The following is a 12,565-nucleotide window of genomic DNA, read 5'->3' as shown; positions in this document are numbered from 1 at the left end:
AGGGGTGACGTCTCTGTTGCAGCAGTGACCCTGTGGGCACTCTGTTGCCGCCTTCTGAGAAATTCTGAGTCAGAGTAGGGCTGCTCATGTCGTGTGTTAGCTAAGGTCACATACATGTGACATCTTCCAGATTTTATTAAAGGAGAAAATCTGTCCTTGAAAACACAGGTGCTTTTTTTTTTTTTTTTTTTTTTTGCATGAGGTGTTTACTTGAGAATCTCTTGCTGTGTTTTTCCTCAGATAATGAGCTGGGGTTTTTTTAGCTGATATACTTTTCTGATTTAAGACAAGAAGAAAGTCCCACTACCACTTCCTACCCGTGTTTAAGGTGAAGAATTTTGGAAGGCCATGTGAATAATGCGTTATAAAATACAGTCTGGGGTGACTATATGTTTTAGGTGGTTGGGAACAAAGTACTGAGCCTTTGTATGTCTGGTGATAGCTTCAGTTCAGGTCTCTTCTGAAGTGACCGAAAGCAGCTAGCCTCTAACAATATCACCAAGTCAGGGTAATTCCTGTGCTCTTTTTTGACAGCCTAAGCTCCTAAAAGCTGAGTTCCCCAATACCCAAGCTGCTGAGCTGTGCCTTACAGCTCAGGAGGGATGTTGACAGAACTGAAAATGTAACCAGAACTTGATGATGAGAGCTAGAGTTCATTGGTTAGGGGTTTTTTTGTTTGTTTATTTGGACAGCCAAGGAGTGGAGGCTGTGGATGTTTTTACCTGTTTGGCGTCTACCATGTCTGATTCCTGTTTTGGGTCCCCTCAGCCAGCTGTGCCAATTAGTGCCTTAACAGACTGCATGTCACTAATTATGTACACAGCTAATCTTTTACAAAGTAAACCAAAGCAACTGTATTATCATGTCAGCTCACTGACCTCAAAGAAAGCAGGAATTAATCTGTGTGAAATACAGCTCTGAAGAGATTTATTTGGGGGCAGAAAAAATAGGCAGGGAAGGGTATTTCAGTCAGAATTTAACTCAGGGTAACCAAAATGAATTGAATACTGGCTATAAACCATGACTTGCTAAATGTCTGTCTTAATCTTTCCAAACAGGACAGAGACTCTGCACAGAAGCCAACAGAGGTAACGTGTGTGTGCGCACTCGTGCGTGTACATGGAGAAACACAGACAGTGAGCGGGTGTTGAAAGGCTCGGTTGTGTGAAATTGCAACATGCAGTTCCAGAGGGGAAATAGCAGACCTGCAGACAAAATAGTGAGGAGTCTATGTGATGGTTGTCACCATCACTTCAGCGTCAGGCTTACAGTGTCTCGCACGTTCTTGTCTTCTCACACATGGATTATGTTTCAGTCTGGTTAAGCAGAAGGTTGCCATCTAAGCTAATGTTTCCCCCACATATTCTACCACTAGATAATTAGCAAAGCTAACCATTAAGTATTTTACTGACTCTGTAATTACCTTTGATTAGTGTCTCTTTAAAAACCTTTGGCTTTCCAAATGTGAGTAGCAACTGTGTTCCTAAAAAGACTGTCATTGCACCACAGTTACCCTGTGGTACTGTATGGCCGTAGTTTGCATGCAACAATTATTACCTATAGGAAGACCTGAGCAGGGACAACATACCTCAGATACCAGTCGTAAGATGAATGCTGTATCAATTCAGTAAAAGCCAAAGATCATATTTGGATTGTGAATGGGTTTGCTTCCTTCTTCTTTTAAAGAGACAGTGAAACAACCGGCAAGGTTAAAACTACTGCTTTAAATTGGTTAACTGGTGTGTCTGATGTCAGTCCTGACATTTATTCTTCTCACTTGGTATTTAATTTCCTCTCAGCTTTGGCAGTGGACATAGTCAATTAATCCGTTAATGCTGAAATTGCAGAGCAGTGATAGACGAAAAAGAGCTGTCTGACACTTGGCAGAGAACCAATATACTGTGGGGGTCCCATCTCTCTCTTTGCTTCCCACTGCCCCTACAGCTACCAGTGGTGGAGACAGAAACCCTGGAAAGCTGGAAAAGTTCAAAGCCTTCCAGGACTGTATTTTTACCTTTTCCATGCCTGTAAGCCAGCCTTGCAGAAACTGAGAAACATCGTAGAGAAGACATGTTACTCTTAGAAGGCAGTGCTAGTAATCCTGCATCCTGAACATATTCAAATGAAGATCTTATTTATGTTTTCCTTTATGACTTTTACATTCTGTTTTCTCGTAGTAACAAATGAGAGGGACTCTCCAGATTATCTGCACTTTGCAGTCTCTCTCAAAAGGCCTTTTGCAATTCCCTGATACTGAATCTTTATTTCCCTAGCTTCAGCAGGTTAAACCTCCTGCAGAAGGTAATAATTTTGCAACCCTCCCTCCAAAGTCTCCTTCTCATGGTGGCACAGGCGATGAGGATAGTTTTGGTACCCGTAAAGCCAGATCTTCATTTGGACGAGGCTTTTTCAAGATAAAAAATAACAAGAGGACCGCGAGTGCCCCCAATCTGGGTAGGTATGATGCAGCTGCATGCAGATTCTGTGCATTTTGAAGGGTCTTAACATCAGCTGTAGCTGTCTTAAGAAGTAGGAAGGCCAGCCTTAGTCTCACTGTGACTCGGTGGCACTTTTCTCAGTAAAATGTTTGGAAAATATCAAACAGCACCAAAAAAACCCAGAAAAAACCCTCACTGATGTAATGAAGTATTTGACCTGTTTCAACCTCTACTGTGATATCTCCCCTGGGACCTTGTAGTGGATTGCTGCTGTTTTGAAATGCTAGCTGTCTGGCCATAGTTCACACATGGGATTTGTGGGGTTTGTTTTCCCCTGGCTCCATCCTCAGTTTATCTTTCCTGAGATTTTCAGATGTACAAAAATGAGGCGGCAGCACTCAGTCTTCCTCTTTATTTTATGTGTATTTAAGCAGCCTAGCAAAAGAGATGGTGACAACAGGAACAGGATTGACATGTTATTCAAGCTCATGTTGATTTTTGGACCTGTAATGGAGGGGGGGGGTATTTTGGTATTGTCATTTGATTACATTTGCACGTGACAAAGAAATAAACAAAATGTTCTGCTTAATGCAGAAGTCGCTGTTGCCACCAACTGAAATCCTACTTGCATTCACTGCTCTGCTATAGTGGTCTTTCCACTGTTCCAGTTCAAGCATCACGTGAGTCTGTGCATCAGATCTACTGCCATTCATCTAAAGTTTTTGGCTTTCTTTTGCACAAGATTTAGGAATTTAGCTCTATCTTTCAGAAGCCTGAAGGGGGATAGCTTCTGCTTTGTTGAGCAGAAGAGTCTCCTGTTCTTACTTACTCAAAGATAATTTTAGACTTTTGTTCAAAAGAAATAACATACCTACACATTTATTATACATTGCCCATATTTGCCTGTGACATACAGCGTGGGAACTTGCTAGCTTACTTGGAATAGATGTACAGTCTGTTCTGAGAGTTAGACTCTTTGCTTTGGTTTATTTCATATGTGCTTTTGTGTAATCACTTGTTTCATCCTGAAATTAATTTGTCTAACAAAGTGGAGTACTTGTGGCTGTCTTAAAGGACTGGAAGATGGGCCATCTAGATCAGGGTCCTGTGATTTTGAGTAAGTTATTTTGTTACCCAGATTTCAGTGCTTCCGTCTGTAAAGCTGGTGTCCAGATATTGCCACCTCATGGGAGCCTACCTGAGTCACTTGTCCCATGTGTCATGGAGCAAGTGACCTCCCTGCACCAAAGTGACTGTGGTGTTGTTTTACCCTCTCCACCACAGAGCTCTACTGCATTTCTTTTTTGTGAGAGGGGGATTAACAGTGAATTGGTAATCCCAATCTCTGTGTGAATTCAGCATTGCGTGTGGCGCATGTGTCTCATGTACCTCCCTCCTTTTGTCTTGTATTTTGCTGATGTAAGTTTTGAACTGTGTTTTACCTTGTCCCTCTGCGTGTTCTTTCCCGTTGTGCTGCGTGTGGTTATGTGCGTTGTTTGGATATCTGAAGATCGCAGTCGAAGTGCAAGTGCACCTACTTTAGGTATAGTAATCCTGCATGTCTGCCTGTACCAGCGCTGTGTTGTGACTGCTGCTAACAGCTGGTTATGGCCACACACTTTTCAAACAAGAACTAGACACCAGAGCTCTGCATCAAAACTTTTGTCCATCACTAAAAGGAATTTTCATGTAACATCTGCCCTCTGCTGTAAGTCAGCTGCACCATTTCTCAGTAACTGCTACTAATGAGAGAGATTGCGGGTTAATTTGCAGAGTCCTTTGCCGTAACTTTGAGCACAAAATTACCCACAGACTGAGGTAGCAGGTGAGCAGCAGTGATGTTTAAATACGGGACACACCTTTGTGCTGTCATCTGTCCTGGAGTCCCTAGAAGAGCTTAAAGGGTGGCAAAGCAGGGAATGAGGTATATTCCCCAGGCGTTCACTTAGGGGAGTTCTGGGGGGAAGGATGCGTAATGCCTCTTCTAAGATGTAGTTTATTATATAATAAACAAATGAGAAATAATCGGGGCAGATGGGGATGGAGCTATTTGTGTAGTAAAAACCAGTCTTGTGTTGTGAGTGTTCCCTGGGTAGTTCTGGCAAGGGCAGGTAAGACCTGCAGGGTCTTGCCTTAGCAAGCAGAGCTGTGTCAGCTGGGGTGGTTGTACAGCCACCCAGTGTGCCCTTCGCTGACAAAGTGCTCTGGGCCCTCTCGGTTGCCAGTGCGGCCCCTTAAATGTTGGCTGTTTTATGGGGTTGTGTCAGTGCATGAAAGGGAGTGAGGTACAAGGAGCAAATGTTGCAATACCCGCAAATCTCTGCTACTAATGCACCCAACCTTGTCCTGGTATTCTCTCTCTAGAATGCTCTTTAACTGTGTTTTTTCTAAGCTAGCACTTTTTCTTATACAAGTAAAGCAAAAACCACAACCGCAAAAGCCTGGTTTGACATTAGTGTTGTCTCTCACTGGCAGGATCCCATATTTGATAGTGGTCAAACCAAAGTGCCTGGAAATAATCTTTTACGTGACCTTGTTGCTTCACTGCAAGGTTTAACATCTAAAGTATTGATGGAAACTGGGACATGTTCAGGTATATTCTGGCTGAATCATTTAAACTTTGCCCAGCAGAAAGATAGGCTGGCAAAGCCTGCAGTTTGTTGCTGTTTGTGGCACATTGTGGCCACCTCAGCATTAACTCTGTGACTTGAGACCATATGTCCCAGCAATATATGCTCTACCTTGATTTACCTAACTTGTTTGCTTTTCTCCTGGAACTCTGAGAGTCAATTTCAAAAACAAATGATGGTCATCTAATTACACAGCCATGTTAAAAGATGGTAAAAGTGGTTACAGGCCTGACTGTCAGCCTGCTGCAGGCTGCCTTGCCACGGTTGCTTCATCTGAACAGGCTCATGCTGACACTGTTCCCCAGCAAGTAAGTGGCGTAAACTCCATGTGGTAGTTTTATTCAGCTATCTGGCACTTGCTGGCACATCTCTGCTTACGTAGTCTAGTAGATATTGCAATTCTTTCAGTTTTCTTTTTAAATGATCTTAAAATAGTTTTATTCTTTGTTAGTTTAGCTTTTGTGACAACTTCCCTTTTGGGGACAGGAGCCCTCAGGTTTGTTGTCATAGAAAACAACAGCTACAGATCAAAGATTCAATGCTTTTAGAGTGGGTGGTAATGTTCAGGGTCTCTAATCAGAGATGCTTTGTGCATCACTCAGGAGATCTAGTTCAGACAGAGCCTAAACTCAGTGGTGTTTCTCTGCAGAGGAACAAAATGTTCCACAATTTGCAGAAGCGAGAGGAAGAGGGCCCTCCTGCTCCTGGGGCAGGAGTTATTTGTTGCTGGAACTTCCTGGATGGGGAACTTATGGAATACTGTGGGTTATTAGGAAAGATGCCTGCAGGGAAATTATTTATTTTTCTGTGCTTTGGGGACTCCTCTTTTGGTTCCCCGCCATTGCACTGAATTGTTTCTGCGCATCCATGTGCCTTGGCTCTGTCTGTGAAAGGACTGTAGGAGCAATCCTTGCAGAACAGTAAACTTGGGGTTTAATTCACTGATTGATTCACGAGGTGGTTTTTGCCCACCTTGCATGCAAGGCACTTAACTGGCGCAGAGCATTCATTGCATTGGAGTGTTCCCAGTCAGGCCCATGAAGGAGCAACATGTGTTGTCTCTCCTGGATTTTCCCATCCCTCTCTGCCCCATTTTCTTAACATGGTGGCTCTCAATAATTTTAGCAAGAGTCATTCCCAAGTTCAGGAGTGTGTCTGTACAGTCCTGCACAAGTGGGTCTTGATGGGGCTTTTGTTTTCTAATAGCTGAAACAGAGAAGGGATCTGCAGATCACTTGGATCTGGCTGGCTTGCCCCCTCGCCCAAAAGAAACGGATAGTCTACAGATGACACCACCTTCTCCGGATTCCAAGAAAAAGGCCAGGGGGATCAAGAAGTTATTTGGAAAGTAAGTAAAAGATACAAAATGACCGTTCTCCAGAGCTGGGGCTTGCGCGGGGGTTTGCTGGGAATAAATACATCTTCCCTTTTTCTCCCTCCAACGTGTGGCTCCATGGTTTTCTGTCTCAAGACCAGGAGCCAGGGTGGCATTTGAGAGAGCTAACAGTAGGTCAGTGGCAGGTAGAAGAAGAGCTACAAACCCTGTAGGAGATCTTGCCTATATTGGTTGCAGTAGTAGCAGCATGCCTTTTCCTTAACCAAATGTGAATATGCTTTCTTCCTTTAAACTAGACTTAAAAGAAGTCAGTCTACCACCTTCAACCCAGATGACATGTCTGAGACGGAGTTCAAAAGAGGAGGGACAAGAGCAACTGCTGGGCCACGACTGGGCTGGTCTCGAGACCTGGGGCAGTCTCACAAGTAAGACGAGTGGTGCGGAGCGGGCTGGTGCTTGCCTTCCTGGCAGCTCTGGTCGAGCACGGGGTCCAAAGGAGAAGCACTGTGCAGAAACGAAACGTCCCCTCTCCTGGCAAATGGAAGCCTGCGGATCCAGGCCGTTTCCTCCTTTGAGAGGTGGATGGTCTTTGCAGGGCTGAGGGTGGTTGGGTTGTGGGGTCCTGCTGCTGAGCGGAGCCTTCCTCGGTCATGGCTTCACAGGGGTGCAGCCGTGGGGCCATGTGGAGCAAGGCGTGAGCCTTCACGTGGCAATGATGGATATTCCTCTGGTACGTTTCCTGCCGCGCTTTTGGGGATTAAAGGCTGAAGTGAAACTTTATGGTCTCACTTCAGAGTTTTAGTCACGCTAGGTGGCAGAGGTGGCTCTCAGTAGCATTCATAGACCGTGGTTATTATGATAGTGGCAGGAGATCAGCAGCAATCAGCACTTCATGGTGCTAACAGTTCAGAAGTAGAGACACCCTCTTCCTCACGAGGCTCACCTAACAGCCGACCATGATGCACGTTCTCCCCCGGCGATTGTCCCAACTTCCACAAAATACTCATAAATTAGCCTTAGGTTTTGGTTTTATTGTTATGTATAAGAACAGGCGATTTGAGGCACAGGATTTATCAGTCTTTCTTTGGTAAAATCTGTAGTGAGCTGGACATGCCATTTGCAAAGTGGACGAAGGAGCAGGTTTGCAGCTGGCTCCAGGACCAAGGGCTAGGCTCGTACATAAGTAATGGCAAACACTGGATACTGTCCGGGCAAACACTTCTGCAGGCTTCTCAGCAGGATCTGGAAAAGGTGAGAAACACTGGAAACGCTGCTTTCAGTTAAACATACAAAAAACCTGCTATTTCTGTGCATGTAAATCATGTCTGTAAGGTGTACCCAGTAAAAATAAAAACATAAACAAGATGAGTGTTTAAAATACTGTCATCTGCAGTGATGCCAAATCCATTTCTTTTTAGTGGAAGTTTCATAGAAGTATAATGCTCTGTAATGAAACTAGTAATTACAAATACGTGATTTAACTTCATTAAGCATGGACATATTAATCGGCTATGCCACTTTCTGAAAATATGCATGCGAGAGTGCCTCATTATTATGGGGTTGTAGCCCTGATTCATTAGCACTTATATATGGTACACTTTTTATGCCTGTGTGAGAAGGGTGTAAAAAGCTGCTCATTTGGTCTGATGGTATTTTCTGCCCAGTTTACACAGAGAGGAGTGAGGACTTGTTACACACAGGGTGATCAGTCTCTTTGTCTTAAATCATTAATTTTTTGTCTTTTTTCTAAAACTAGAAACAGAAAAAAAGTTGATTCAGTTTATACTTTGAACCCACAGTATTCGCTAACATTTGAATTTTCAGCTTTTAAAAAATCCCTCTCCTCACCAAATAGTAAGCTCATTTTCTCAATTAGGCAGTAAGCTGATTCAAAGTTGTGGTTATACTACAACTGAAATAAGAAAACTATCATATGAACATAGTGGCTTGTAATAGTGTTATCAGAGGTACCATTAACTAGCAAGCACTGGTGAAATTGTATAGGGGATTGAAGAGATCCTGGAATGGCTGCACTTGCACCTAAATTGGGGAAGGTGTTATGCATTTGAAAGCGTTATTAAATTTCAGTAACTCCTGGGACCTTCATATGATCTTAACTAAATAATTCTTTTAACCTTACCTGCCTAAGTGGGAGGGAAGGAAGTAATCCCATCAAGTATTTTTCTGAATGCTAACATGGTTTATATTGTGGGATTTTTTTAACCTGGTATGAGAATATTGTGGCTGACATTTTTATACACTTTGGAATCCACCACGTTTTGAAATTAATCCACCACAGTGAGTGGATCTTTCCCTAGTGCTGAACATGTGCTAAAATGATGCTGATATTCAGCAAATAGAAAATACACCTGCCAAGTCACCAGCAAGTGCTGTGTACAGTGTGACTCAAACCATTTGTAATTCAGCAGAGGGAGAAATAAAATACAGTATTGTCTCTAGGTTTGCTGCTTTCATTCCTTTCACAGGAGCTTGGGATAAAGCACCCATTGCATCGGAAGAAGCTTCAGCTTGCTCTGCAGGCACTCGGATCTGAAGAGGAAAACAATCATGGAAAACTGGATTACCACTGGGTTACCAGTAAGGTTTTTATTACATACTGAAGCAGTACCTTTAGGTAGGGGTTCCTAATCATGGCTAATTTGGGGCTCAAAGAAAATGGGAAGAACACTAACTGGTTCTAGGTAACTTGGCTACCACACTAACATGAGTGTCTGTCTCTGCCTTAGGGTGGCTGGATGACATTGGCCTCCCCCAGTATAAGACCCAGTTTGATGAAGGAAAGGTGGATGGCCGAATGCTCCATTACATGACCGTGGTGAGTCAAAGGCTTTTCTTTTCCTGACATCTTTTTCATATTCTTGGTTTCTCCCCACTTTAATGCATGCTGGCATACCTCCAGATAGCTCAGTAAAGGCCAGGTGAGACTAGAGAGACCTGCTTTCACTATGCTTAGATATTAAATGCACATAACACCCTCCAACCTCTCAATCCCAGCCTCCCTGTCCCTCCTGCTCCCTTTGGGTCAATTTGCCAGTGACAGCAACCTTTTTTGCACCCCACAGCACAAGCAGCTGTGTCCTACCACGCACTTCTGCGAACAGCCTTCTCCCCTTCCCATGTTCACCTCCTCTCAGCTGCCCCCAAGACTTTCCTGGCAACAGCCCCAGCCCCAAACGTGTTCCTTGTCCCTGCTATATGTCGGGGGGGAAGAGGGGTCCAGGCAGCAGCTGGTCTCAGGAGACAGCTGGCTGCAGCTGGGGAGGAGGCACCACCATTGCTACCTCTCTTCCCCTCAGCCCTCCCACTGGCCAAATCCCGGCTGGCCCCACAAGTGGGGTGCCCAAGGGGCTCTGCGGCTGCTTGGGCAGCTCTCGGGTCTCAGACAGCCATTGTGTCTGTCCGGGAAGAGCAGGACCAGACGGGCGTCTTGGGGGGGTCCAGTGGCTGCAAAGAGCCAGAGAGCTGGATCACGGTGATCTGGCTTGTAGCTTCCTAGAGCAGAAAGTCGGTGCCTGCCTGGAAGCCAGCAGACCATGTGTGCATTACTCTGGGCTTGTGTTAGAAGTTTTAAAGAGGAACGTAGAAGTGCCACATGGTCGCCGTCTCTGCCTGTGAGTTTTGCCCCAGATGACTAAATCTACTGAAAGGAAGCTAAAGTTGGAGCTTGCTCTTACTCGCTTTTGCAGCATCGTAGAGGCTACTCCTATGCCCATGCAATGTACCAAAAGTACAGACTTCTCTCCAACAGCTAAACATCTTGTGTGTCCCATTGGACTTCCTGACGATAATTTCAAAGCTGTGGAATGGCTCATAAATCAGGTCTCCAAATTTTCTGGGTGCTTGTAGGGAGAAGGCTGAGGGAGGTTAGTGTCAGAGGCATTGCTACTGCTCAAAGGATATGCCGGAATGGCATATTTGTCTGTGTGCTTCATTGCAGTGTTTAAAGAACCCCTTGAAACTGTAGCGAGTGTCCTGTGTTAAGCTAATGCTAATAGCTGTAACCTATAGAAAACAGAAGGCCTGATACTACTACTCACCTGCAAGTATTTCCTATATTTTTTCCAGCTTTAAAGATATTATCTTAAGGTGGAAGAGCAAACATAATAAGCAAGAGCCCAGAGTCATGCATGAGAAATGAGCATTCTTGTGCTTAACAGTTGTGCATGACACTGATGTGCTCAGGCAGCATTTTAAGTCCACAAAAGTGTGCAAATTCTGTGGTCACAGTTCATGCGGCTGGGCCTTTGCTGTTCAGGTTGTTATTAATTAATAGAAATAGGTGGAATTTTTTTCTTTAGTGAGCAAACATTCAGTGTGCTTACCTATTCATGTGGATGCTTAGGTGAAGAAAACCCAGGCAATTTCCTTTGAAGAAAACTGCAGTTTTAAGAACCAACTTGTTTGAAAACAGGCTACATTTAACAGCTTTTGCATAATGTATTTCAAAATGCTTAGCACCAGCGTCGGCTCCCCGCTTTACTGCTGGTCAGGTGAAGTCAACCCAGCAGGTTTCCTTTGTGTAAGGTCTCAGGTAAGATGAAATAAGACCTTTGTTCTTCTCTGGAGACAAAAGTGCAAACTAAGCATCGCTAATATTAATTCCTTCTGTATAACAAAGAGGAAATCAATCACACTCCTTTTCTCTCATGAGCCATGCCATGGGCAGAGTAAAAGTTACCTTTTTATGCCGTATATGCATGTATTTTGTGTAGGCTTTACAGTCGCACCAGGAGAAAGCCGAGGGTTGATCCATCTAACTCTCTTCCTGTAAGACAAGCACAGTGCCGCTGAGGAACTGCAGCCGCTGCCCAGAACTGACATGCCTTGGCTACCTGGCATGACTTTGCTGTTGACTCCATTTCGGTCAAATGTTAAATACTCACTGCTTGTGTAGTGGGGTTTGGTGTTTGTTTCCTTCAGTTCTTTTGAGTTCAGACATTAATATAAAAGTAGGAGGCAGTTTGTTTCTTCTGGTTCTTAAGTCTTGGAGATCTGATGCCAGTAAGCTCCATTGAGCTTGGTCTTGTGTTGAGAGACTTTGCTACCACTGTATTAACTGGATGAGAATTGAATGCAGATGAGACGCAGCATAGGCTGTAATGTAAGGGAACTTGTATTTTTCAACAGTCAGTCTTTTTTGTATTAAAAAAGAAAGAAAAGTGAGAGGTGGGCAGAGAAGGGATGTGTAGCAGAAGCTTTGCCTTTTAAAAAGGTATTCTTCCTGTCACTTCCCTTTAATTGTAGATCACTAGGGATATTTTTAGACAGAGTTTAACCATCAAATTATAACAACAGATTCAGTGTAAATGACCAACTAAATACAACTGTATGCAAAGTATGAAAGTAATACTTTTAAAAATCTCATGAAGTTACCCTGACTCAAAATAAATAATAGCAAATATTTGTTATTTTATAATGAATAAAATAGCAAACCATGGCATAGAAACTCTACTCTTAGATTCATCATAAGGTTAGCCGAACGCAATGAAACGTTCAGGTAAGCAAAAAATCTAGTCATAAATGTTCCGACAAAATAGAGTCTAGTATTCATAACACATAAGTAATACTAAAACATATGAAGCCACGTTAACCCTGGCACAAGGACACATAAATTTATCTAAGTCAGCCAACTTGCACCAGCAGAGAACTGGACTTTGAGACACTTAATGGCACAGTTAGGACTGAATTACAACTGAAGAGCCTACTTTGGCAGCAGTGCAAGTCCCGCAGCGTGTGACCCTAGTTGGAGTGCAGGGGAGGTTTTTCTTTTGTAGCACTCCTCTGGAGCAACAGCAGCAGCAAGCAAGCTGGGAAGTCTAGCTGGGCCTGTCACATAGTCCTTCTTACAAGCTTTTCATGGCTGGGCTCCCTAAATCAGGGAGAATCTGATTATTTGGGGTTTGAAATGCTAAATTTCTGGGGCTAGACATGGCCAGGATTGAGCTTTTGGAGGGAGAACCCGCTGCTTTTGTTAGAATCACTGATGCATTGCAGGGAGGAGCGTGGCCGTGCCTTTGCAGGCTCTTGCCCTGCAATGTGTGAGAAGTGGCTTATCCCATGCTGAAAATGGTGCGGTGTAAAGTGCACGGCCAGGTTGCCTCGGGGTGCCTCGTCACAGAGCCAAGCCGCAGGCTGCCTGC

At 44.0% G+C, this 12,565-nt stretch overlaps 1 protein-coding gene across 10 annotated transcripts in view; it reads left to right on the top strand.

Annotated features, from left to right (window-relative positions):
• Positions 1-12,565, top strand: part of PPFIBP1 (PPFIA binding protein 1) — a 117,809-nt gene that overhangs the window by 97,788 nt on the left and 7,456 nt on the right. For 7 of the 10 annotated variants that reach the window (XM_075051915.1, XM_075051914.1, XM_075051912.1 and 4 more), the window contains 8 exons: positions 1,059-1,088; positions 2,274-2,454; positions 3,949-3,981; positions 6,275-6,416; positions 6,701-6,829; positions 7,505-7,655; positions 8,891-9,002; positions 9,152-9,240. In XM_075051915.1, coding sequence (XP_074908016.1) covers positions 1,059-1,088; positions 2,274-2,454; positions 3,949-3,981; positions 6,275-6,416; positions 6,701-6,829; positions 7,505-7,655; positions 8,891-9,002; positions 9,152-9,240 — 867 coding nt within the window. The remainder of the gene's footprint in view (positions 1-1,058; positions 1,089-2,273; positions 2,455-3,948; positions 3,982-6,274; positions 6,417-6,700; positions 6,830-7,504; positions 7,656-8,890; positions 9,003-9,151; positions 9,241-12,565) is intronic. The other 3 variants (XM_075051916.1, XM_075051917.1, XM_075051913.1) reach the window with 1 other exon arrangement.

Source organism: Buteo buteo, chromosome 19 (genome assembly GCF_964188355.1).
Source record: "Buteo buteo chromosome 19, bButBut1.hap1.1, whole genome shotgun sequence".
Lineage (NCBI taxonomy): Eukaryota > Metazoa > Chordata > Aves > Accipitriformes > Accipitridae > Buteo > Buteo buteo.
Note: the sequence above shows the minus strand (reverse complement) of the source record. Positions and strands in the feature narration are given on the sequence as shown.